This window comes from Macaca nemestrina, chromosome 18 (genome assembly GCF_043159975.1).
Source record: "Macaca nemestrina isolate mMacNem1 chromosome 18, mMacNem.hap1, whole genome shotgun sequence".
Classification (NCBI taxonomy): domain Eukaryota; kingdom Metazoa; phylum Chordata; class Mammalia; order Primates; family Cercopithecidae; genus Macaca; species Macaca nemestrina.
In genome coordinates, this window is record NC_092142.1 from 57,656,207 (window position 1) to 57,683,469 (window position 27,263).

General features: G+C 39.2%; 1 protein-coding gene and 2 non-coding genes across 8 annotated transcripts in view; all 3 read right to left on the reverse strand.

Moving 5' to 3' along the window:
- LOC105491503 (CCR4-NOT transcription complex subunit 1) overlaps positions 1-27,263 on the reverse strand; it is a 111,648-nt gene that overhangs the window by 16,949 nt on the left and 67,436 nt on the right. For 2 of the 6 annotated variants that reach the window (XM_071084664.1, XM_071084661.1), the window contains exons 17-38: positions 23,742-23,892; positions 22,006-22,207; positions 20,400-20,543; positions 19,318-19,442; positions 18,466-18,752; positions 16,999-17,077; positions 14,818-15,048; positions 14,370-14,510; positions 12,994-13,173; positions 10,849-10,965; positions 10,452-10,562; positions 9,946-10,023; positions 9,595-9,772; positions 8,653-8,783; positions 6,894-7,190; positions 5,711-5,851; positions 5,514-5,618; positions 4,780-4,899; positions 2,463-2,654; positions 1,463-1,605; positions 851-959; positions 584-753 (exon numbers count right to left, since the gene is read on the reverse strand). In XM_071084664.1, coding sequence (XP_070940765.1) covers positions 584-753; positions 851-959; positions 1,463-1,605; positions 2,463-2,654; positions 4,780-4,899; positions 5,514-5,618; positions 5,711-5,851; positions 6,894-7,190; positions 8,653-8,783; positions 9,595-9,772; positions 9,946-10,023; positions 10,452-10,562; positions 10,849-10,965; positions 12,994-13,173; positions 14,370-14,510; positions 14,818-15,048; positions 16,999-17,077; positions 18,466-18,752; positions 19,318-19,442; positions 20,400-20,543; positions 22,006-22,207; positions 23,742-23,892 — 3,432 coding nt within the window. Of the gene's footprint in view, positions 1-583; positions 754-850; positions 960-1,462; positions 1,606-2,462; positions 2,655-4,779; positions 4,900-5,513; positions 5,619-5,710; positions 5,852-6,893; positions 7,191-8,652; positions 8,784-9,594; positions 9,773-9,945; positions 10,024-10,451; positions 10,563-10,848; positions 10,966-12,993; positions 13,174-14,369; positions 14,511-14,817; positions 15,049-16,998; positions 17,078-18,465; positions 18,753-19,317; positions 19,443-20,399; positions 20,547-22,005; positions 22,208-23,741; positions 23,893-27,263 lie in introns of all 6 variants that reach the window. The other 4 variants (XM_071084665.1, XM_071084662.1, XM_071084663.1 and 1 more) reach the window with 2 other exon arrangements.
- On the reverse strand, positions 11,772-11,906 carry LOC112428316 (small nucleolar RNA SNORA46). The gene has a single exon (XR_003020351.1). It is a non-coding gene; the product is annotated as a small nucleolar RNA SNORA46 (small nucleolar RNA).
- Positions 23,326-23,461, reverse strand: LOC112428318 (small nucleolar RNA SNORA50). The gene has a single exon (XR_003020353.1). It is a non-coding gene; the product is annotated as a small nucleolar RNA SNORA50 (small nucleolar RNA).

A 27,263-nucleotide genomic window follows, 5' to 3' on the forward strand; every position in this document is an offset into this window, starting at 1 on the left:
AGCAACCACAAGAGTGGTGGTTTACCACTTTGCTTTACCACTTCCACACTGAAACAAAACTATCCTTAGTCTCTTATCCGCTTGCTCATGAGCACGTAACATGCAAACGACTGCCCTCAGTTAAGCTACTTCTTGCCCAAAAAAGTGTTCATTTAAATGAAGCTGATGTTCAGAGTCAGCAAATATTCACTGCTTGCCTAGTATGTACCACGCTTTCTTTACGTTACTTCTCTTGATTTCCAATAGTTGAGAAATTATTCCCATTTTCTATAAAGAATAGTTTTAAGGAGGGTGAGTCAATTTGCCTAAAATCAGAAATCTTTTAAGTGGCATGACCAGGGCTTAAACACAGGACTCTGACACTAAGTCTGGTACCATATGTACTGCTCTGTGCCAAGAAGACTTCGCAGTCAATTAAGCGTTCATACTTCAAGTGACAATATTAGCCCTTACCAAAGCTACCCACCCATATGTGGTTGGTAAAACAGTTTTAACAAGTAATGTTAGTAAGTCTGCACATTCATCCCTAAAGGTATTAGGAGACTACTAAATGCACAGGGATCTCAAAGTGTTTAATCCTCACCCTTCTGGAGCATTGCCTCTGGAATGAGCGTTAATCCTCATGAGGGTTTCAATGGTGTGGAACAGATCTGCCTCAGTAACATGAGCAACACTCCTTTCATCCACCAGCAGGATTTTTACCAATTGCATAGCGAATGCCACAGCCATGTAGTTTAAGCCATTCTCCATTGACTGGCAACACAGAAAACACAACGTAAGAGGGAAAACACTTAAGAGCAAACATACTTCCCTGAGTCCTTTTGTCCTTGCAAGTAAATTCCTTCCATACCTGCGCTAGGTGAAGATCATACTGCTGCATATTAACCAAATGATTACGAATTAGCAGCTCCACAGCCTCCACATTATATTTATATTCATCCCGACATTCAATTAGGCACCTAGAAAAAATTCAGTATCTTTACTCATATAGGCTTAACCATACTGTATGTGCCCATTGTACTCAATGGAAATGTGCTCCAAATTAAGAATGCCTTGAGATTCAACTGTAAATCAGTGTCCAAATTGAAAAACAGCCAGTAATGAAATAGAACAGATAGCCCAGGCTTTGCTTTCAAAACCTAGGATACAGAGGATTCCATTTAAGACATTAAAATACTTATACATGAATACCACTTCTGAGAAATCACTGAAACCTTTTAAAACAATGACCTACAATTTATTGCCCAAAATAAGGTACTAGTTTTCTATATCCAACATGGGGAGAAGGTAGAGACCAGATGGAAAACAACTACTTAACAATTCTCACCTCTCAGAAGTAGGAAGTCCAAGTGTCCCACCTACCTACTAGAAAAAAGGGAAACCCCTGGACATAAACAGTACTATCTATGTCAAAAGGCAGTCGCGATCCAATACTCACTACTTTTCGAAGATGGCTACTGACCTTGTGATCTGTTTGTTGCACCATGGAGACCCATATGCCCGGCCATCCTGCAGAGCTTTTAGTACCAAGAGGTGGCATTCCCTGTAGCGCAGCAGCAGGTCAGCATCAGCACCACTTGTGGCATCTAGTAAGCCCTCTACAGCCTATGGGAGAAAGAAAGTGTTCAGACCCATGGAAAATATGGTGCTTGGCCCAACTATCATAGCCAGAAACCAAATCTCAATGCCAAGTACCAAATACCTTCCAAAGCCTCCCTGTCCTTTCCACTCTCCAAACATCCCCTTCAGTTGCCTATCACACACACTCTAAATTCTATCTGGTTTAAGTTCATTCTGTGCTCTTCATTGTCATAAAAGGCTTTGCTGTAGTTAAAACCCAGGGCTCCCTACCTACCCTGACCCAAATTCTTGGATCAACTTGTCCCTCAAAATCTAAAGGGCAGCTGGGCTCAGTGGCTCATGCCTATAATGCCAATGCTTTGGGAGGCTCAGGAGGGAAGGCCACTTGAGCCCAGGAGATTGAGAACAACCTGGGCAACAAAGCAAGACCCGTCTCTACAAAAAAAATTAAAAATTAACTTGGCTTGGCAGTGCGCACCTGTAATCCCAGCTACTCGAGAGGGTAAAGTGGGAGGCTCACTTGAGTCCATGATCACGTCACTGCACTCAAGCCTGGGTGACAGAGAGAGACCCTGTCTCTTAAACACACACACACACACACACACACACACACACACACACACACACAACTGAAGGGCTTTTAAAGTTTCTTCAAATCATATCTCAGGAATATCTTTAAGAAAAAAATAAAGATTTCCAATTTTACCATTCAAAACTTCTATGACTACATTCTACGTTGGGAAAAAAAAATCACCTACTTATAGAACTTGATTTATATTATGAAATCTTAAGCTTAACTGTATAAATATGTAGACGGTGGTGCAGGTCAATAAATGTTTACACACCTAGCATTTTCTAAAAGTAATAGCTTAAGAACCAACCTTTTGGAGCAATCCAAGAGCAGCTATGGCATCCCGAGAGTTTCGAGATAAAACTACAACCTCCAAGAGACTTCGAAGAGCCTGAGCTTGAGGGTTCATGGCCAAAGTTGGTGGGATGGCATGTAGATGCTGTTCCAGTTCTGTAATACACTTATCATAAATCTGAGCTACATCATCTGTTGCCCAAGCTTGCTGTTTTAGAGAAGGAAACAACCAACAAGAGACAAAAGAATGTTAAGGTTTTTTATTGACACATGTATCAAATAGAGGTCTATTAGTATGTTTACTCCCTTTTTCTTATTTTTACATTCGAACATGGAGGGCCTCTTCTTTTCCTTCTTCCTGAGCTATTCAGAATTAATACTATCAAGTGGGGCGGTACAAGGTGGCACAAAGGAAGAGGTGTTTCATTTGAGAGAGGAAAACCTGGCAGACAGCAGCATAATCAAGTGATAAAAGAGAGCATTAGTAATAATGGGACAGACTGAGGGCGGCACCACTTGCACCATCTACTAAGCCCTCTACATCCTAAGAAAGTGTTTCAAACCATGAAAAGTATAGTACTCAGTCCAGCTGTCAAAGCCTGATAGGACAGAATAAGAATACAGCATTACTTCTGAGCTATTCCTATTTTTTAAAATGCATTATCTGAATCTAGCCATGAGAATACACTGGACAAATAAATCAAGCCATTTAGAAAATAATTAGCCTGGCCGGGCGCGGTGGCTCAAGCCTGTAATCCCAGCACTTTGGGAGGCCGAGACGGGCGGATCACAAGGTCAGGAGATCGAGACCATCCTGGCTAACACGGTGAAACCCCGTCTCTACTAAAAAATGCAAAAAACGGTGGCTCAAGCCTGTAATCCCAGCACTTTGGGAGGCCGAGATGGGTGGATCACGAGGTCAGGAGATCGAGACCATCCTGGTTAACACGGTGAAACCCCGTCTCTACTGAAAAATACGAAAAACTAGCCGGGCGAGGTGGCGGGCTCCTGTAGTCCCAGCTACTCGGGAGGCTGAGGCAGGAGAATGGCGTGAACCCGGGAGGCGGAGCTTGCAGTGAGCCGAGATCCGGCCACTGTACGCCAGCCTGGGCGGCAGAGCGAGACTCCGTCTCAAAAAAAAAAAAAAAAAAAAAAAAAAAAAGAAAAAAAAACTAGCCGGGCGGGTTGGCGGGCGCCTGTAGTCCCAGCTACTCGGGAGGCTGAGGTAGGAGAATGGCGTAAACCTGGGAGGCGGAGCTTGCAGTGAGCTGAGATCCGGCCACTGCACCCCAGCCTGGGCGACAGAGCAAGACTCCGTCTCAAGAAAAAAAAAAAAAAGAAAATAATTAGCCTATAATCTTCAGAAGTGTTATGGTCATGAAAGATAAGGAAAAACTGAGTTACCTATACCAGCTAGAACTGAGGGAGACTTTAAAAATATGACAACTGAAGAAATGTGTGATTCTAAAACAGGTCTTTTACTAAACATTATTGGGATACTTGGTGAAACTTGAATGAGGTCTATGAATTACATGGAGTAAGGTATTAGTATTCATTTCTGACCTTAATGGTTGTGCTGTGGTCACACAGGAAAAAGGTTTTATAAGAAATACAAACCAAAGGATTCAGGAGTGATAGGGCTATCAGGTCAGCAACTTACTCTCAACTGGTTCAGCTGGAAAATGTTTTTCCCTATATTTCCAAGTTTTCTGTAAACGCCTTTGAAAATTTTAGAAAATTCTTTTATTTAAAAAATGGGAAGTCTGGGCATAATGGCTCAGGCCTGTAATCTTAGCACTTTACGAGGCTGAGATGGGCAATCACTTGAGGTCAGGAATTTGAGTCTAGCCTGTGTAACATGGCAAAACCCCATCTTTATAAAAAATACAAAAATTAGCTCAGCAAGGTGGTGCACGCCTGTAGTCCTAGCTCCTCAAGAGGCTGAGGTGGGAGGATGGCTTGAGCCTGGGAGGTGGAGGTTGCAATGAGCTGAGACTGCGCCACTGCACTCCAGCCTGGGTGACAGAGAAAGACCTTGTCTCAAAAAAATAAATAATAAAATTTAAAAATAAAAACCCAAAAGTTATTATGTTACCATGCAAATTCCTCTAATTAGGCCAAACATTAAAGATAAATCACCCACACCCACGTCAATTTTTTCTTTAATCCCCTGTATGTCATACTTAATTGGACACAAAGAATACCTACAACTCAAAAACTATAGGTTCCCCTGTAAATTATTCTCCCAGGAAGCAAGTCAAAAACATATATTAAATGTCAAAAACATTTAAATTAATTGGCAAAACACTCAATTTAATCTAAAACACATTTACCTTCATGGGCTGGGCTAAAAATCCTGTGGGCTGACTTAAGTCATTTGTAGGCAAGAAGCCAGGAACATTGCGTGCAAACTCTTCGTAAACAGCCAACTGCTTTGGATCCACACCACCAACCTTGAAAGAAGAAAATCTATTTTGACAGAATTCACTCAATAATCAAAATAAACTGTTTTGAAAGTGGAAAGTCTGCATGTGAGTAAGCTCAGGGACACAAGAGTCATTACAACATGTAACAGTATGATTAAGCATACATGCACACTAACAAATGCAGTTCAGAAGAGGGCTTCTCATTTCCCTGAATCCTGCTAAGAGTCACCTCATTTATAAATTAACTGAAAGTTTCTCTTGGAAAGTGCCTCACATGGGACGATGCCAGTGCAATTCTCCCTTGGAGTTGGTAAGTATTATCAGATTTATCACTGTCTCATTGGGAACAATAAGCAACCATTAATGTGAGAAGCCCAAGGTGGGAAACATGAAAACTAGTTAAGGCACATGAACTCCTTACAGTAGTAGCATTTCAACAACTTTGGAGGAGCAAGGGAATTTAGAGCTATTTCCATACCTGCTCCACAGGCAGCCATTAAGTGAAATGCTAACAAGTTAAGATGTTTTCTCATAAACAACATTTAACCCTGCTGTCCTAGTCCCAGTAAGGAGTTCAATCAACAAGAACATTAAAAATAAAACAAAGACAGAATGGGGAGAGACACGGCCCCAATTCTCACTTTCAGCCTGATTTGCTCTGGCATCCGTTCGGCTTGATATGTTAAAACAACAGGATCACAGTATCTGCGTCCTTCTTGCCTAGCATGTTTTCTCAGCTCAAATTCCTGCAAACAAAAAAAGTCACTGAGGTTCTTGTTATAAGGCACTTCCCTAAATTAAGAAATAAAATCTTAAAAGGCAAATTCTAAACACTTACAGTTGCTAATCTCTTGTCCATCTCAGGGCCTGCTTTTTCTACTGCAGTCTTCTGAATAAAACAGCAAGCCAACTCACAATTGTCCTGAGCTAACTGAGCAGCTGCCTGATCCATCATTTCCCTTTGTTGTGGGGAAGCAGTCTATTAATGGAGGTGGGGGAGTGGGGAGAATAGAAAAAAAAAGACTTGAAAGTTAATGTGGACAGACAGGATAGTAGAAAATGCAGTGCATTTGGCAAATGCATTTTAAGTTCTGACTCTACTTATGAATCAATCAGCTGTGATCTTGAAATAGTCTTAACAGCTTTCTCACTTTTAAGACAAAAATATCCTAGACACCTTATCAGTTTATGGTGAACATGTCTTAAAATCAGTAAAGCAGGCCAGACATGGTGGCTCACACCTGTAATCCCAGTACTTTGGGAGGCCGAGGCAGGTAGACCACTTGAGGCCAGGAGTTCGAGACCAGCCTAGCCAACATGGTGAAAGCACTTCTCTACTAAAAAAATACATAAATTAGCTGGGCATGGTAGCACGTCTGTAATCCCAGTTACTTGGGAGGCTGAAGCATGAGAATCAGTTGAACCTCAGAGGTGGAGGATGCAGTGAGCCAAGACTGCACCACTGCATTCTAGCCTAAGCTACAGAGTGAGACCCTGTCTCATGAAACAAACATTAAAAAAAAAAGGCAAAAACCCCAAAAAAAATCAGTAAGCAGTAAACAAATTACTAATCATGATACCTGAATAACCATGATATCTGAGACTCAAAACTAGTAAGTGAATTATCTGAAAAGTGTGTGCACATGCAACATCACTTTAAGTCATTTTGTATCAGCCTTCTCAAACAGCTTTCATCCTTCCTGATTAACAGAAATGAGTATTGTTAGATTTCACATTTCCTTTTTAAATCTTAATTTATTTAAACCAATAAATATATGGGTATCTACTATCTGTCAAACATTGTGTTGAGGATACAACAGCAAAAAAAGAAAAAAAAAAAGCACAGCCATGATGCTTTGCCTCACAGAATTACAATCCAAAATGATGGAAGTTATCAAACAAATATAGTGATTATTAACAATAAGTGGTAATGCCCAGTGCCATATACAGGCAAAGAAAAAACTTATTACAGACAAGTAGTAATATGTTTTGTACCTATATCAACGAAATAGCCAACTTACACGAAGGGCTGAGGCAAAACTGTTTTTTAGGTTGGTAGATATGCTCATGAGCAAAGGTTCCCTGCATGTAATCATTGCCATTCCAGCTGTCAAGTTACGCATCATGTGATGAGCTGCTATTCGCATTCGAGATTCCTCTGAATCCAGAGCAAAATCCTTCCTGACTATTTGCTCACAAGTAGTCATGGCAATCTTAATTGATCGATCAACCACAGGATGGACCAGCTCCTGGACAGCCCGTTCAATTGCCTGACGCACACACTGCTTCAACTGCGGATGGGCCTGAAACAAGGGAATCTGGGGGGTTGGGGAGGACAAAGTCAACACCTTGTTTAAATAAGACAATCCAATTCCTACTGGCAAACACACTCATGATTTTGTAAATCAAGGTTAACCAAAAACTACCAGTTTCTACTTAAAAGTTAACCAATGGAAAATTTGGGTAACAGAAAACTGGGCTCCACACAGGGAAAAGTATTCGGTATACCCTATGATACGCAATAATATATATATGTCTTTTTTTAAAATCCAAGTTTAATGGACAAGCTGTTCATTATAATAATGCATTAACTACTTAAAGACACACTGCTGGCTTATTTAAAATTTGTGGCTCAAGTGCTCTTAAAAGAAAGCAACTTCTCTATTAGCTTGAAAAATATAAAAAGAATCAAATTTACAGAAAAAAGACTTCCCACAAAAACTATTAATATTAAAATTAATTCATCAGAATAGTGAGCATTTTACAGTACCCACTGAAATGTTTGGCTTCACTTGAAAGGCTGTTTCTAATCTTTTATTGTAGGCATAAATTATGCCCCAAAACTTACTTGGTCCCTTTAACTTGTTGAATTAAAACAATAAAATAAACTAGCATATAACAGTGTTCAGAACACTGAGAGTATTCTAAAGATGAATCATAATTTTGGATCTAGGTATCTCACTGCCTCTCACTCCGCCCCTCTAAAACTAAGTAGCATGTCTATTGGCGGGGGGGTGGACAAAAGGTTAAAATGATTTCTCTGATACCCTTTCAATTCCTTTTAATAAAAAGCTCAATGTATTAATGTTACTCCTGTATTTGTGAACATTTTCAGTTTCTAAAAAGTAAGGACAACGAAAACTCCACTCACCTGATTCTGGATTATATATTCTGTTAAGTAGAATAAAAGACTAAAGATAATAATACAATTTCCCCTTGAATGTACAAAGCAAATACTAAGTATAGGAAAAAGGATTGATGAGCGGTCATCTTACATGACCATATTATATCAGACCTCCTTCCGGAACCCAGGCCACAACAACATAACTCAAAGTACTAAGTCCTACTTCGAGATCTTAGCCTACAAATTTTATACACATGCATGATCAGCTCATTTCCAGCCTTCAGCTGGAAGAAATGGCTTACTGCAGAAGGCTAAAGTGACAAGATAAAGAAAATAAAAAGCTATGGTATACATTAAGCATCTTTTACTCTGTGTAAGGAATTCCTGGAGATTGTGATTTTATTGACAGCTAAATTTTAGTATCATGGGTTTGGATATGAGGAACCAATATAACCAACATCTAGTCACTCTATTTCTTAAGGGAAGAAGAAAAATCCCAACTGAACTACACAGCAGTTCTAGATCTCCATCCTCTCTGACAAACTCTACAACCTAGGAATCCAGAGGGAAGGGCAAAGAGCTGAGGAAAAGGTGACCAAACAAAGTTTACTTTATCACAAACTAGAAGCTGGGAGAATGAAGCAGTGTTTACTTACTGTTGGATTTAGAGTAATGTGTGGTGCCAGGCCCGCAAGGGAATAGACATTGATGTCATGGTAGCTGTACTGTGGCTGTGGTGGAACCGTGGCTGTACAAGTGGTGTTGGTAGCTGGTGTAGTAGAAGTTGCTAAATGTAAAGTAATAAAAAGAGATTTTAAAAGTACATTTGTTGACTTTACTATAAAATTAGCTTAATATTAAGTGGTCATTATCTAATTAAACTAATTGGGGGAGGAGGGAAGGATGTAGCAGGTCTTATTTTTCCCACCCTGAAAGGGAAATTCTGTTGTAACAGAGATATACACCAAGCACGTTAGAAGTATGTCAGTGGCAGTGCCCCACAGCACAGAAATCAACTGAGCAGCCATGCCACATTCTCAGGCCCAAGTCCTACAAACTCAAGTCTATATTAAGATGTCTGTTTTCAACCTAGCCTGTTTCTTGGTTTATCTGGGGATTCTCAGCTGCTGAGGACTGAGAAAGAAAAGCTCAATTTATTCTAACCACAACTCCCAATCATCCAACACTCCTGCACCCTTCTCTCATCTTCTTCATGTAGATAAAACAGTCCAATTCCCTTGGCAGATTGAGCAGGTGTAGCCATACCCAGATTTGAGGGGTTAACAGGCCATCATAGTATGCAGTTATTTCCGGAACTTCACACAACAGAGATAACCAGCCTAGCTAGGATATGAGAGGCAACTGATTAAATCACATTTAGTTAATAATATGCATGAACTGCCAGGATAGAATCTAAGATGGTAACACAAGGCGTAGTCATTACTTTTGCTTGATAATTAGAAGGCTCACCAAAATGCATACAAAGTTTCACCACTACATTATGTGGGAAATTATAGTTTGCTATAGACGTGGACATGTACCATTTAAGAGAATATCCTGGCTGACAGAAGCCTTCCTTGACTACTTAGCACACTTACTTGTGGTTGTGATGGGAGGGAGTTCTTCTGGCTGCTTGACATCTTTCTTTGGAGCGGAGAGTTGCTCATCTAAATTCTTCAGGCGATCTTTATCCTTTAGGAGGTTTCCAGGTTTTAGCTCATTGATGTCTAATGCAAGGTTCTTGCAGAGAACCTCAATTTCAAACTTCAAGTTTAACTGCATAGTTCCAGAGTTGGATTAGAATTTTTAAAAGAAAATTTTAGTTTTATTCATAATATATGCTACTTTCAGTTACTATAGTACTTCCCCCAAAATACCCTGCCTTCACTGCAAGTTTTAATAATGTGAAGGCAAAGAATGTTCCAGAGGACAAGGAAGCAGTAAATTACCTTTAAGTCATGCTCCTGATGTAGCTCAGCTAATACATTCATAATTGCCATTGTCCAAGGGTTTGGTGGCCTAAAAACCTAAAGAAGAGCTATTATGTTAAGCTGGCCCAAAAGGTGCCCTTTAATTTGGATTATTTAAAACAATTCAACACAACATAAGTGGGTGGGGGGGGGGGTAAAACAAATAAAAAACAAAAAACAAGGATTAAAAAAATAAATAAATAAACACTTATACCTGTGTAGCCATAACAAAACCCCTAGCCTTCTCACCTATATCACATTTCAAAAACAAAACAAAACAAAACAAAACACCAAAAACCAAAGCCAACCATCACAATCTTTCCTCTTTTACCCAGCCTCTCAAATTGGAAATCCAAGTGCCATAAAGGAAAACAGACTTAACTAGCTTTACCTCACAAGAACTAAGAATATAATCTCTTGATCTCATGCTAAAACAAAGCAATGCTTAGGAATTAGCCATAAATAAAATATTAAAATCTACTCACCACACTACGAATGCTAGATTCTAAGACTTTGGCAACAAAGGGCACCACGTAGAGCAATTCTTGTTGTCCTTTAACATAAGCCTCTAGCAGCAATGATTTCACATCCAAGTCCTAGAATAAGAAAAATACTTTCAAAAGCTGGGAATATACCCCCCCAAAATGACATAACCAAAGAAAAAAATAACATAACCAAAGAAAAGTATTTTGCCAAGCTTATCCCCAAAACAGGAATCAACATAATGTCTAGTCCTTGTCTTACAAAAAGGGGTTAACAACTCAAAACATGGGCCAAGGTCTTATAAAACCCCAATAATCATCAAATAGCTCCAAACAGCCAATACTTGTAATCATAATGTGCTGAAGATTCTCAATTTTTACACATTTAGCTGAAACTCACAGTGTGTAAGATGGGTTTGTTTTTAGCTAATGTGATCATTCCTAGCCAATGTCCCAAGTTCTTCAGCAAAGAACGATCTGAGAAATTGGCCGCAGCTTTATCTGAGGTCAGGAGCACCTGAAATAGTGTAAGATTAAGAAAGATATGAGAATGAGCTTATGAAAGAAAACTCAACTAAGTATTTGAGAATTCCATTATCCTAAAGACAAGTCATCATTTCTAACAACAGGCCCCAAAGTAGAATTACTCTGTATATCATTATCAATATCATTTTGCTGTGTTCATGATTCAACAGTGCCATTTTTACCTTTAAGAAGTCTTTACATTTTTTTTCAAAATAGGTACAAACACATTGTACAAAATTCAAAAGGAACACAAACTTATGTGTCAGCTATCCTCCCCTAGAAAAGTATTTTCAACTCTGAAAACCTTAGCTAGGTTTAAAGCAGAGACCTAACTACAAAGCTATTTTGAAGTGCTAACTTAATTTAAATGAGGATGATAGCCATGCTTAAGTCCTTAAAGGAAGCAAGTATACAAAGGAATATAATCAAATTACCCTCCTATTGCAATCCTCAGTATATCCAGGCATTAACAAATCTCTGCAGTCAACTAAGATAACTTTCTGAGATAGAGTATAATACTGTTTATATACTTCTTTTCAAATTTCTAAAAAACCCAAACCATTTAATTGATTCTCCAGTTACTGTTTTTCTAAGGGGGACAGAATTAACATAGGAGAGTGTTTTGGCTGCAGGTATGCACACACGTATATACCCATCTACTCTGTGGTACCTCTTGATTTAGGGTTATATTTAAACTTCTGTTTAAAAACCAAGGTCTTGAAACTTTGCTGTGGAGTATGTGAAAACTTTTATGTATCCCAACCGCCCTTGCTATCAGATAATAAAAACGAAATAGAGCCATGTTCCTTAACTCCATACAGCAACAGCAGAATGGCACAAGTCAGCTGTGCAACAGAGAGCCAGGAATTCTTTTGCACTACAGCGTAACCAAGAATGGGGAATATTTCCATCCACAGGTTTAAATATAGTGCTGGTTCCTAAACCAATGACCCAAGTTATTGAGCAAAGAATGACCATAGCTGTATGCTTGTATGCTGGTTCTAGAAGTTTTTCCTCCTAAGAAATAAATGATGGTTTAGAAATTAAAATACTTGAATTTTGTTGAATAAGCCTCGGCTCAGTAGAGTTTGATCTTAAACTGCACAGAATCCTAGATAACAGCTATTCCACAAACAGATTTGAGTATAAAGATATCTGGCACTTGAAGACCACAAGATACAAATGAAAACATTCAGGACAGTATTGTTTATAATAGTTGAAGTGATTAACAACAAAATGCCCAGCAGCAATACAAATCCATACAATGGTTTTCCACAAGACTATATTTTCTGTTTTTTAAAAAAGAGGACTGGCCAGACACAGTGGCTCATGCCTGTAATCCCAGCACTTTGGGAGGCTGAGGAGGGTGGAACACCTGAGGTCAGGAGTTCGGGACCAGCCTGGCCAATATGGTGAAACCCCGTCTCTACTAAAAATACAAAAATTAACTGGACGTGGTGGTACACCTGTAATCCCAGCTACTCGGGAGGCTGAGGTAAGAGAATAGCTTGAACCTGGGAGGTGAGGGCTGCAGTGAGCCGAGATCGCACCACTGCACTCCAGCCTAGACAACAGAGTGAGACCACGCCTCAAAAAAATTAAAAAGAAAAAAAAACAAAGGACTACAGCAAAGAGCATTATCACGAATAATATCCAGGGGAGAAAAAAAAAGCAAGCTAAAAAAAAGTGAAAAGGATGTACAGAGGGTGACACCATACAGAATATGCTAACCAATACTATGCTGTTTATGCATAACAATGGTAAAGTTCTAAAATCATGTATGGCATGACAAAAACAATTTATAATAGTGGTTACTTTCAAAGAAAATGCACAGGGTATGCCTATAAGTTTAAGTTCTTCATAAAATTTAGTTCCATGTAAGAAACAAAATCTACAGCAATTTCCAGAGGTACATAATATTGACAATATATATCAAAAAATATCAAAAATCCTACCTATATAATCAAATATTTCTAAATTCAAAGCAATAATTAAAGAAAATACAAGAACCAACTCTTACTTTAATGTTTCTGTAGGTCTCATTCAGAACCATCTTGTTAAATTCAGGATTCTTCAGCGTGTCAAGGAAGTTTGAATACAGGCTATGAAAGTTTGGCTCAATACTGACTCTCTTCATAACCAGATACTGTGAAACCCAAGGCATAAATTCTTCTTTCACGGTTTCCTTCAGCTCTTCAACCTAGCCAGTCAATACGACATGGGAAGCACAGAATTACACTATGATAAAATAACATTTGGTTTCTATGAACCATACTATACAGCACTCTCTACAGCACTAACTATAATGGCTCCTTGCAAAACTAACTAGATACTAAAGCATGACTTTCCTTCACACCAGATAGATGCTATGAAGAAGAGTATGCTCAATTCCATAGTCAATCACAACTCAACCCATAGGTGATTGGGACTGAAACATTTATGGTCATTTTCAGCTTTAAAATCATAAAACATGTAGTCCCCTATCTCCACCTGAATTACTAATCTACAAGCTGCCATTAACAGACCCACAGTGTAACCAAGAATGGGGAAAATTCCAGAACCATGTTTTCCTAAATTTCCATCTACAGGAATCTTTAGCTAACTCTGGTGTTTCCAAGTACAGATGACCCTTGAACAAGGATATGAATGACACAGAGTAAAATTAAATGTATATTTTCTTCTGTTAATACCTCCACTACCTCGGAGACACCAAGACTTCCTCTTCTCCTCCTCATGAAGATAAAGACCTGTATGATGATCATTTCCACTTAACAGATAGTAAATATATCTTTTCTTCCTTATAATTTTCCTTCATAATATTTTTTTCCAGTTTATTTTATTCTAAGAATACAGTATTATATGCATATAAGATATGTGTTAATCAACTATTTGTGTTATCACAGTAAGGCTTCTGGTCAACAGTAGGCTGTTAATAGTTAAGCTCTGGGGGAATAAAAAGTTATACCAGGATTTGGCTACATAGAGGATTGGCAACCCTAACCCCCATGTTGCTCAAGGGTCAACTATACTGTCTTACCATGTAATCTGAGGAGGCAAGTGGCATTCTTTATGCTTTTCACAAAGTCAGCCTCAGTTATTAGGTTGTAATAAATACTCTGAATAGTCTCTGGGAGAAAATGAGTTTTGACTAATGACTAGTACAAATGAAACTTTCTATCACCATGAGAACATTAAGCTTATTTCAAAAAGCTGCAAAACAAAACCTTAAAAATTGGTACTATTTAATGTTTACCAAAACCACTAGGTTAAATACACATATTCCCTTTGAGTTTATTACCTCTACCTTTAAAATGAGTATGTAAAAGGGTCAACAATATATCCTTTAGTCCATTAAGGAAAAGAGAAGGAATTTATAAACTATGACAGCATGCTCACCTTTTGTGTCATATTTGACTGGGAGAGATTATTGAAAATAAAAGCAATTTTCTCCTGGATATTTTCCGGGGGCTCCACAATTCTCTCAGTTTGATCTGTGGCTACAAGCAACGTATCTATATTTGTAGTATTAATAGAAGGCTAAAAAAAAAACAATAAAGTACATAAAGCAAATAAGTTGAAGTGCTTCTCTGAAAAAAGTACAATAATGTATACAGACTTAGTGTTAAAAAATACACATGGTATGATTGTATATTAGAAACGTGGGCAAGAATAGTGAACTATTAATAATGTTTGCCTCTGGGAAATATAAGGATGGGAGATACAAAGGAAGAAATGTTGGTCTTTTATATCTTTTTTGGTAGGCATGTTATGATAAAATTCTAATACATGTTCACTAGTGATATAATCATAAATCCTAGAAGAGAAAAAAGACAGATCTACTTACTGGCACATCTTTCTTAAAGCTGACTCCAGTTGGCCTGGTGACTGTAACCGTTTTAGCAACAGTGGTGGTTGTTGAGGTGGTAACCATAGTGCTAACTTGACCAGCAAGAGGAGCTTTTGCTGGAACCTGGGCCTGAGCCTGGGCCTGAGCCAGTGCAATACTTCCAGGGGTTGTGATAGAGCCTTGCATTTTCACAGGAGGATCTCTAGACTGCTGTCCATACTCAATATACTAAAAGGGTAGGGAGAGGAAAAAGAGTTAACCTTAATTGCTAAGTCTGGATTATATGTCCCTCTTTTCTGAGAGGGTAAAAAACATGCATGAATGCTTTTTTGGTTCATCTAGCTCCATACTCTTTGCCCCATACCCTGGCACTAGTACGTAAGTAGATTCCATGAACTCCTTCAGCGATAAAATCTTAGTATTTATGAGAGAACTACAGCAAAACAACTTCTAAAGCAGCAGCCCCAGATACTGCATATAAATGCCTTTAAACTCCTTAAAAAATGCAAACTTTAAAAGTCTTAATAATTCATACAGTAAACTCATCTCTTTTCTAATTAGGCAGAAATGAGAAACCAAAGGTCTTAAAAAACAAAAACCGTGGTAGTATGAGTTATTATCTCAATAAAGCTATTACAAAAAAATACAGAGCCCATCCCCACACAATTTAGAGTGCTGACATAAGGATCCCGAAGCTATTTCAACAGTCCTTACCTAGCAGAACTAAACCTACCAATTATGTATACAACAGTTTTCTTTTTAGAGGGACATTTCTAAAGTAGGAAAGAGAGTCTCAGAAGAAAGTATAGCCCTTTATGCTGACAAAGTACAGAAAGTGATGCTCTCTCTCTCTCCTCTCTCTCTGGCTATCTTGCTACATACAGTGGGTGCTAGGGACTAGTTTTGAGTGATCGCTCTCCTGCTAACTCACTCTTTCTCCAAGTCTTTCAAGTTCCATATTCCTGTCTCTTAATTTGTCTCAGTCCACTCACTTGAATGAATATACTCCACATTCCCAGAGATTAAGTCATTACAATAACCCTGCCCTCCTAATAAATCTAGAAGGATGAGGTAGGGAGCACTGAACTAAATTAAAATACAGAATATCAAGTAGGTTCAAATTCTGATCATCCTGATTTCTTAAAATAAGATCTTATAAAGTTGTCTACTGCATGTTAAAAATAGTCAATTAACCAACTTCCCTGTTCTATGTAAACTGATGTTGACCAAAACCAAGACAAAGGTATAGATAATGCTTACCAATTAACCTAAAATCAGTCACTGCAACAAGCTTCTCAAATTTCAGTAAAAATAACGATCATATAAAATGGTTTTTAAAATGTATATTCCCTAGGTCTATTTTCCCAGGGACTGACTCCTTTTAAATAAGCATCTCAGGCGGGTGCGGTGGTTTACACCTGTAATCCCAGCACTCTGCAGGGCGGAGGTGGGCAGATCACCTGAGGTCAGGAGTTCAAGACCAGCCTGGTCAACAGGGTGAAACTTCGTCTCTACAAAAAGACAAAAATTAGCCAGGCATGATGGCAGGCGCCTGTAATCGCAGCTACTCAGGAAGCTGAGATGGGAGAATCACTTGAACCCGGGAGGAAGATGTTGCAGTGAGCCAAGATTGTCTCACTCCAGCCTGGGCGACAGAGCAAGATTCCATCTCAAAACAAAAACAAAAACAAAACAAAAACCACACCTCAAAGGAATCTAAGGAAGTGTTAAGAAGCCTTTATTTTTAATAAACAAGATCTAAGTCTTATGCGTAACAGCTTTGGCTCATATTAACTCATAAAAATTTCACATTTTTACACACAAGATTCCCACTCCAATCCCCTTTTAGAATGAGGCAGGGTGTCTGTACTTTACCTAAGATAAAGATTCTCTTAGTAGAACTGTTTATTCTTCAACTCCATTATCAGGTTAAAAGAATGAGTAAAAAGTTTTTGAAGTAAGCCTGCTACTTAGAAAAGATAATCCAAGAATGATTATTTTTTCATGTTCTCTTGTAAGGCCACAAAATGAACAACCTCAACTAATATGTATACCTATATCATGCCAATTATTAAGAAATCTTAATGCCACTACCATCAAGTCTACAAAAAAAGCCAAAATATTAAACCCTCCAAATACTACACAGCTATTTGGGTTTTAGGTACAGAGGGCACTTACCTCCTGTAAATGATGTGGAAATTGCATAAAGTGACTGATAGAAGCCAAATGCTGACAATACTGGGGATAGTCCTTCAATCTGCCAACAAAATCATTCTGCCATCATTTCGTGTCAGAACAGAAGCAGCACTAACAAAATGTTTTTGTCCAAATGCTAATCTAGGTCATTTTCTCCATCTTACCTATGAATAACTTATTTGAAGAAAATGTCAAAGGGAAGAAAACAAAAGTAGAAGGAGAAAATACTGATGATTTTCACTGGATTTACATCAGAAAAGACACTACCTTTGATTTTTAAAGGCTATATTTTACTTAAAAATAGATTAAAATGAGCCACTTATCTGGAAACAATTCAAATTTTCACCTACATACGAATGGAAAAATAATTTGTAGTCAACTCATATAGAATACTACACAAAGACTACTGAAACATGTAGTAACATAAATCTCAAAAAACTACATATTTCTATGACTCCGTGTAAATGACATTCTAGAAAAACTTTAGAGATTATCAGAGATTGCGAGTCAGGGAAGGGGACTAACTACAAAGGGGAACAAGGAAACCTCTTGGGAGATGATGAAAATATTCTGCATCAGCCAGGCATGCTGATTTATGCCTATAATCTCATCACTTTGGGAGGCCGCGGCAGGACAATCACTTGAATTCAGGAGTTCCAAAATATTCTGTATCTTGATTGTGGTGGGAGTTACAGAACTACATAAATTTGCCAAAATTCAAAGAACTATACACCTAAAAGGGAAGACTTCTACTGTACAAAGTATACCTCATAAATATCCAACCAAAAACCTCTGCTCTCATTTTAGTTTTCCTACCACTTATTTTTAAAAAGAGAAGCTTTAGCCGGGCCCAGTGGCTCACACCTACAATCCCAGCACTCTGGGAGGCCGAGGCAGATGGATCACCTGACATCAGGAGTTCAAGCCTGGCCAACATGATGGAACCCTGTCTCTACTAAAAATACAAAAATTAGCTGGGTGTAGCGGCACGCGTCTCTAATCCCAGCTACTCGGGAGGTTGAGGCAGGAGAATCGCTTGAACTCCGGAGGTAGAGGTTGCAGTGAGCCCAGATCGCACCACTGCACTCCAGCCTGGGCAACAGAGCAAGACCCCATCTCAAAAAAAAAAAAAAAAAAAAAAGCTTCAGGCCAGGCACAGTGGCTCACACCATAATCCCAGAACTTTCAGAGACCGAGGCGGGAGTTTAAGACCAGATTGAGTAACATGGTGAAACTCTGTCTGTACAAAAAATACAAAAGGCTGGGCATAGTGGTATGCACCTGTGGTACCAGCTACTCAGGAGGCTGAAGTGAGAGAATCACTTGAGCCCGCGAGGTCAAGGCTGCAGTGAGCCAAGATCGTGCCACTGCACTCCAGCCTGGGTAAGAGTTAAGACTCTGTCTGTGGGGTCAGGGAAGAGACACTTCATAGGAAACCTATCCACTTACCTGTTTTTAAATCTATCTAGTGCAGCAATCCCGAAATAATACATTTTGGATCCAAAAGGCTTGCGTAAGGCTTCAAGAACATATCGTAGAGCCAGACCTAGTGCCATGTAAGTGACCAGTCCTTTCTCAATTATACCACCAAACAGGCAGGCTGTTATATGTAACTCTTTATCAGGATACTGGGGGAAAAAACGATATTCTTCAAACAAGTTCCTTAGCATACAGTTAAACACTTCTCGTTCCCTCTTTATAGTAGAGTCTTTAAATCTCTGCAGCATTTCTAATACCTGGAAAAGCAAGACAAAAAAACAACGCACACATAAAGGAAACAATTACTAAGTGCCTTTCTCAAATATCCTTGACAAAAGACTGTTAAGTAGAATATTTACCAAAAGAGCTTGAGACAAATATTAAGGTTTCAAAACACACATTGCTATATCAGAGCACTTTGAGCTGGATTTCTTTTTTTTTTTTTTTTTTTTTTTTGAGACGGAGTCTCGCTCTGTCACCCAGGCTGGAGTGCAGTGGCCGGATCTCAGCTCACTGCAAGCTCCGCCTCCCGGGTTCACGCCATTCTCCTGCCTCAGCCTCCCGAGTAGCTGGGACTACAGGCGCCTGCCACCTCGCCCGGCTAAGTTTTTGTATTTTTAGTAGAGACGGGGTTTCACTGTGTTACCCAGGATGGTCTCGATCTCCTGACCTCGTGATCCGCCCGTCTCGGCCTCCCAAAGTGCTGGGATTACAGGCTTGAGCCACCACGCCCGGCCGAGCTGGATTTCTAAAAACACTGAAAAGGACATTTATTTAAGACTGGCTTAAACAATAAATAATCGGATCATCCTAGACACTCACCTCATCAACAGACATGGTTGGATGTGGTGGATGATTATATATTCGCTGAAAATAGCTGTTTGCTTCATCATCTATCTCTTTACTAAAGTGCTGGTTTGCCTCTGGCCACACCTGAGACAAGTCCGCTGTTGGAAACAAAAAAGGCATCAGTGGGTATTTAAGCCCTTCTTCCACTTCCCCATAAAACACAGACAGCCAGAGACTATTGCAGTTCTAACTTTAAGGGAAATATAAAAAAACTGAAAAAGGTATTAAGTGGTCAAGTTTCAGTATTAACGTGTTCTAGGGTAGACATAAAAGATCCTTAACAAAGTGCCTTCCATAATTCTACATTAGTATTATCTTCATCAGGACTCATTACAACACAAAAGTTAACTTGGTTCAAACTCATAATGCACTTACCCTTAATACAACCTCATTAAGTTAACAAATCTTTATCACTTTATAATAAAAATCACATTTAACATATAATTATCATGCATGTGCATGAAAGACTGATGTAAACACAAAGCATGCTACAAAACATAACATTCAGACAAGACTTTCACACTAACGTTATCAAGTCAGCTGGAATACTTTCAAATCTCGTGTCATGACTACACAGTCCCAATGACAAGGACTTCAGTCAATTATACCTATGGATTTATAAAGATGACTTCTATGAATTTAGTTAGGATAAAAAATCACTAAGGAGGTGAAACAAAAATTGGAAACAGAAATCTGAAATTTTCCTTGTCACTCCTGACTTGCTTTAAAAAAAACTCAACACATGTTTAGGTTAAGTACAAGAGTTACATTCATTTATCTACCACATATTAATTTCTCTTTATCTTATCTATTTCTTACTTTTAGGACAAACACCCTCAGGATGCAGCCTCTTACTAACCATGACTTTGTTCTGGGAATCCACAGCAAAAGTGGATTGATATCTCTAACTTTTATTTTAATAATTCAAATTTGTGAATTTATTCCCACTGGTCTAGAAGGCACATCAACATATGGCCCTACTAACACAAATGAGACATACAACTAAACATTTTTATCAGTCACACTTCACAATCACAGACAACACTACCACTTACAAGGTTTCATCTTACTCTGCTGGAATGTAGGCTGATTCAGTCCAGAGGTGCCCAATTTCCTCTGTACAAAAGGGTCGTTATTCACTGCAGGGAGTCCAAGAGCACCAGTTCCTATACCAGTCAGGCTGCCTGTGCCAAGACCACCTACTAGAGAGAACGAAGGCAGCCACAAATCCTATCATTATTCATATTCTTGATTTTATTAACATCTCAGATGTATTAATAAGACTGACTTTTAAAATAGTCATAATAACTCTTACTTTAAAAGTCAGAGCCTTTGTTAATTCCCTTATTACATCTATTCAATTTTACAGAGCCTACAAACTAGGCAGTAACAACAGATAATCCAAATTTCTTCAGCATCTGGAATTATTTATATTCTTGATAATGTGCAAAAAATTAAGTATACATTCTCGAAGCACATACTCCCATACCCAAGGTAGTTAAAATAAGGAGGTGGCTAGCTTTTCTCAATTATTCAAATCAGATAATTTCATGATACCATCTTTTAAAGTTACCATGAGTCTCAAAACTTCTTTATTCCTCTCAACTCTGACAAACGGAATCTTACAGTAATTAGAGCTTTGCTAGGAAGGCCTTAGTAAGTTCAGTAACGTTTATTTAAATGAATTAATCATAAAAGCCAGAAGCACAGAGCAGCAATGTTAACTAGATCAGAGTCAATGATAACACTGAAGTCCTTAGGTTTTAGTGCCCGAACTTACAGTGTCAACATAACAGGTACAGGGGGCTAAGAAGATGTAGGTAACAAACAACCACAACAACCAAAAAAATGTAGCTTTTACTTCAATGTGAAGTTACATGCCACGGTATCTGGGAAAAAAACTGAAAACGTGGCCAGGTGCGGTGGCTCACGTCTGTAATCCCAGCACTTTGGGGGGCCAAGGTGGGTGGATCACCTGAGGTCAGGAATTTGAGACGAGCCTGGCCAACATGGTGAAACCCTGTCTCTACTAAAAATACAAAAAACTAGCAAGCCATGGTGGCCGGTGCCTGTAATCCCAGCTACTCAGGAGGTGAGGCAGGAGAATCGCTTAAACCTGGGAGGCTGAGGTTGCAGTGAGCCGAAATAGCGCCACTGCACTCCAGCCTGGGCAACAAGAGCGAAACCCCGTCCCCCGCAAAAAAAAAAAAAAAAAAAAAAAAACCTTAAAATGTTTTTAGGATGTCCTATCATCTTCAAGGTTGGTGAAATGCAATAAGGCAGGCAGAACATATGCCTGAACCTGATATGTACAATAGTTTCTAACTTTATTATACCAACCTGAATTCATAAAGCTGTTCTTGATCTAAGCCCTTTAGAAAGTGATTAACATACATGTTACCATTTATATTATCATGTTAACACAAAATCCTTACTAAATAATTCAATTAACTTTACAACTACAAATATCCTAATTCTTTCCTCCAATTAGACTGAATGGAATATAATCTGTTTTTCTTTTCCTAACTTTGGATACTGAAGGAGCTTTCACAATTTCATTTAAACAGCTTTCCTTGTCATAGTGACTCCAAACCCCTTACGAAATAGTAAGGCATAATGAAACTTATGAATAATCCACGCTCTCATTTGCCTCCCCCTTACCTGGAAGCTGTGATGAAAGTCCTCCAATACCACTGAATGCAGTGGTTTGATTGGGGGTTGAAAGGGGTGGAAATGCTTTTGCTGGTGACTGAGGGGTACTGAATGCAGAACCCAAATTTGGAGGAAAACCCTGCATACTCTGGGTGTGAGGGGCAGCTGAACCACCTATACTAAGAGATGTCATTCCAGCAAGAGGGTCAATCTAAAGAAAAACATTATAAAAATGTATTAAACATACTTCGAGGAAAGGCAGACACACATAAAGCAGTCTTTAACAACATCTCTTCATACTCTTAAAAAGCAAACTATTACACCCACTCAATCACAATGATACTTAAATCCCAGTTATCAAGTCAAGCGTGTCAGTCACTTTTCTTACTGTGTTACATATGGAATAGGTTTAAAGAGTTTGCCTTTGACAAAGTTCAGGTTGAGAATCCCTTATCGAAAATACTTGGGACCAGAAAAGTTTTCAATTTTGGATTTTGGAATATTTGCACACACATAACCAGGTATCATAACAATCCCATCATGGGGAGGGGACCCATGTCAAAGCACGAAATTCACTTGTTTCACATATACCTATATACACATAACCAGAATGTAATCTTATAAAATATTTTTTTAAGCATTTTGTGCGTGAAACAAAACTATGACTATGTTCTGATTCAACACATAACATCAGATTAGGTATGGAATTTTCTACTTGTGGTGTGTCATGTCAGTGCTCCAAAAGTTTGATTTTGGAGCATTCTAGATTTACAGATTAAGGATGCTCAACCTATAACAGAGCCATAAAAAGGGCTATAAAATCTAATGAACAACACTTAAGATGAACTGCCCTAAACTTTTAGTGGTGACATGGGACAGTTATATTAATAAATCCTCACAAATTCCAATAAGTCACTTTAAAACAATCTCTCAAGCTAAATTTAAGTTTCAACATAAATAGAAATATTAGAAATTAGAAACAAATCTCCCAGTCAAAATAAATTTAGTCAAAATTTGGGGATTTTGGAGGTGGGGGAAGATCAGCTCCAATTTTGAAAACAAAAACAAGGTATGTTATTCACCAAAATATGTATTTTTAAAATATCTAATAACTGCACTTCCAGGCTTAAGTTTGTGGCACTACTTCATACCTTCATGGCTATAGAATGTGACAAGCAAATGCCTTTTATAGGGAAATAGCCACTGAATCACTAAGTTTTAGCCTCTTTCTTTCCTTAAAACCCAATATGCCATTCAATGCATCTGAAAATAGAAGCGCAATATGTTGCTCCCAGAGAGAAGGGGGTGGTTGATGTCAGGGAGTAACTTAAATGTACCTTGTTTTTAAAAGAGCAGTTCAGTTGAGAGCTGAAGAGCCCCAGTTATAACAAGTCGTTATGCTCTAGCACTGTTGCTTGGCCCGTGAAGCTACAAACAAGACACATCAGGTTCAAAGGCAGTGCTTAGGTCTCAAGAGTCTATGTAATTCATATTTTAAAAAGAAACCCTCTTCATTTACCTAAATAAGTTGTTTGTATATTTCCTCTTAGCGTCACGTTCTATTTGATGATAAAATCTATTCTTAACTACAATGCCTATTTACATATCTCCTTTAAAATAAGTGGATGCTAGACATGCAGTTATCTAAAATGTAACAAATTCAGACAATTTATTAAAGACATAGAAGCTTATTCTATTCCAAATCTATGGCAAATGAAGATGTATCGAATGTAGCACTCATTTACCTGAACAGGAGAAATGGCATCTAAGCTGCTAGCACTAGGAGGACGGCCTTTTGGCATAACTCCAGGTGGTGGTTGTCTGGCCTTATTCATAACATTGCTGCAATTGGCTACCATGGTGAGGATAGTTTCCGATAGCTCCTGAGAAACACTCCTAAAATAGAGGGGAAAAAGTAAAAAAAATCAGTTCCTATTCCCCAGAACATGTAAGTAAACCAATCTGATTTTTATTTTTTTTGTTTCTTTTTGAGATGGAGTCTCACTCTGTCACCCAGACTGGAGTGCAGTGGCACGGTATCAGTTCACTGCAACCTCTGCCCCGCAGGGTTCAGGCAATTCTTCTGCCTCAGCCTCCTGAGTACCAATCTGATTTTCTAATAAATAAACTTTGTTGAGGCCGGGCACAGTGGCTCATACCTGTAGTCCCATTGCTTTGAAAGACTGAGGTGGAAGGATTGCTTGAGCCAGGAGTTTGAGGCCAACCTTGGGCAAGATAGCAAGATCCCATGTCTACAAATATTAAATAAGTATTAAAAAGTCGAGGCTGGACGTAATGGCTCACGCCTGTAATCCCAGCACTTTGGGAGGCCAAGGTGGGCGGTTTGCCTAAGGTCAGGAGTTCAAGACCAGTCTGGCTAACATGGTGAAATCCCATCTCTACTAAAAACACAAAAATTAGCCAGGCATGGTGGTGCACGCCTGTAGTTCCAGCTACTCAGGAGGCTGAGGCAGAAGAATCACTTGAACCTGGGAGGCAGAGACTGCAGTGAACCGAGATCACGCCACTGCACTCCAGCCTGGGTGACAGAGCAAGATTCCATCTCCAAAACAAAACAAAACAAAACAAAAGTGAGCCTGGTCTCGTGGCATGCGCCTGTACTCCCAGCTACTTGGGAGGCTGAGTTGGGAGGATTGATAGAGTGCAGGAGTTCGAGGCTGCAATGAGCTATAATCACACCACAGCATTTCAGCCTGGGTAAGAGATGAGAAGTAAAGGGAAAGGGGAAAGAAAACTTGCTGGAACATGTAGCCAAATTTCTGCCACATCCTATCCCTCTGCACTTGTCACTCATCACTAGAATTTTCTGAGTGCTGGCTTTCTCTTGAAACTAATTTGCACTTCTGAAATGAACTAGTACACAGTACAACCAAAATATTTTAAAATTCTCCAAGAAACATTCCACAGCTTCAACCACTTTGTCAAACATTATGCCCAAACCCAAACATATCAAAGCAAACAGGCATGCAATTTTTATACTAGTATATCACAGTCTAAGATAATATATGTACTTACTTATAGACAAAAACACCATGCATAGTCATTACCTTTAACAAGCACATGAAGAAGCGACTGACCTCTAAAACAAATGTCAAGTAGGGTAAATGTTTACTTGACAGTTAAACCAATTTTCCTATCTTAGGTTGCTATCACAGGTTGAGCATCCCAAATCCGAAAATCTGAATCCCAAACACTACAAAATCTAAAACTTTTTGAATGCCAATGTTTAAAGGAAATGCTCATTGGAGCATTTTGGAGTTTGGATTTTTGAACTGAAGGTGTATATTAAGCAAGTATAATGCAAATGGTTAAAAAAAATTTTTTTTAACCCAAAACCCAAAACACTTCTGATCCCAAGCATTTCCAAGAAGGGATACTCAGTCTGTATTGCCTCATACAACCATGGGGTCCTTTGTATTTAGAAGCTCTACTTGGATCATGAGCGGTGGCTCATGCCTATAATCCTAGCACTTTGGGAGGCTAAGGCAGGCGGATCACCTGAGGTCAGAAGCTCGAGACCAGCCTGGCCAACATGGTGAAACTCCATCTCTACTAAAATTACAAAAATCAGCCGGGCGAGTGGCAGGCACCTCTAATCCCAGCTACTCAGGAGACTGAGGCAGGAGAATTGCTTGAACCCGGGAGCCGAGACTGCACTACTGTACTCCAGCCTGGGCAACAGAGTGTGAGACTCCATATCAAAAAAAAAAAAACAGAAGCTCTACATGATAAGCTGGGAGGTGGAGGTGGCTTACACCTATAATCCTAGCACTTTGGGAGGAAGGCGGTAGTGGGAGGATCGCTTGAGGAAGGAGCGTCAAGACCAGCCTGTGAACACAGCAAGAATTCATCTCTACAAAAAATTTTCAAAATTAGCCAGGTGTGTTGGTACATGACGGTAGTCCTAACCACTTGGGAGGCTGAGGCGGGAGGAGTGCTTGAGCCCAGGATTTCAAGGCTGTAGTGAGCTATGATCACATCAATGCACTCCAGTCTTAGAGAAAGAAGAAGACCCTGTCTCTAAAAAAATTAATTAAAAAAAAAAAAGGGCAAGGCACGGTGGCTCATGCCTGTAATCCCAGCACTTCGGGAGACAGAGATGGGTGGATCACAAGGTCAGGAGTTTGAGACCAGCCCGGCCAACACAGTGAAATCCCTTCTTTACTAAAAATACAAAAAATTAGCCAGGTGTGGTGGCAGGTGCCTGTAATCCCAGCTACTCGGGAGGCTGAAGCAGGAGAATTGCTTGAACCTGGGAGGCGGAGGTTGCAGTGACCCGAGATCACACCACTGCACTCAAGCCTGGGCGACAGTGAGAGACTCTGTCTTAAACAACAAAAAAAAGCAGTAGCAGCTGTACATGAACTTAGTCTTAAATCTTCCCACCTAAATTCAGAATGTTACTAGTGGCATTAAGAAGTAAAAGTGATCACTCAGAAAAGAAAGTGGTTTCACATTTGGAGGAAAAAAAAAAACAAAAAGACTAGGGTGCTAACAGTACTGAATAAGCCTGTATTACATTAAATCGATAGAGAAAAATCTATGAAAATTTTTACTTGTGCCAGCAAAATAACAATAGTTTGAACATAGAAACAAATGAAATAAACAAGTTGTTTTATGTCCATTGAAGCCAGGAAGAAAAATACAGTCCCGTACCATATAATGACATTTCAGTCAACAAAATGGTATATGGGACCACATATATAATGGTTGTCCCACAAATTCTAATATCATATTTTGCTGTACCTTTTCTGTTTAAATATACAAATACCACTGTGTTATAATTGCCTTCAAATTATTCAGTATAGTAACATCACTGTACAGGTTGGTAGCTTAGGAGGAATAGGCCATACCACATAGGCAAACTGTATACAGTACATTATACCATCTAGGTTTGTTACCAGTATACTATATAATGCTCACACAAAGACAGAATTGTCTAATGACACATATCTCAGAAATGCATTCCTATTGTTACGCTATGCAGACCACAAAAAAGAAAAGGGAGCCTCACACTCCTAAAGGTATTGGTCTACGGCCGGGCGCGGTGGCTCAAGCCTGTAATCCCAGCACTTTGGGAGGCCGAGATGGGCGGATCATGAGGTCAGGAGATCGAGACCATCCTGGCTAACACGGTGAAACCCCGTCTCTACTAAAAATACAAGAAAATTAGCCGGGCGAGGTGGCGGGCGCCTGTAGTCCCAGCTACTCGGGAGGCTGAGGCAGGAGAATGGCGTGAACCCGGG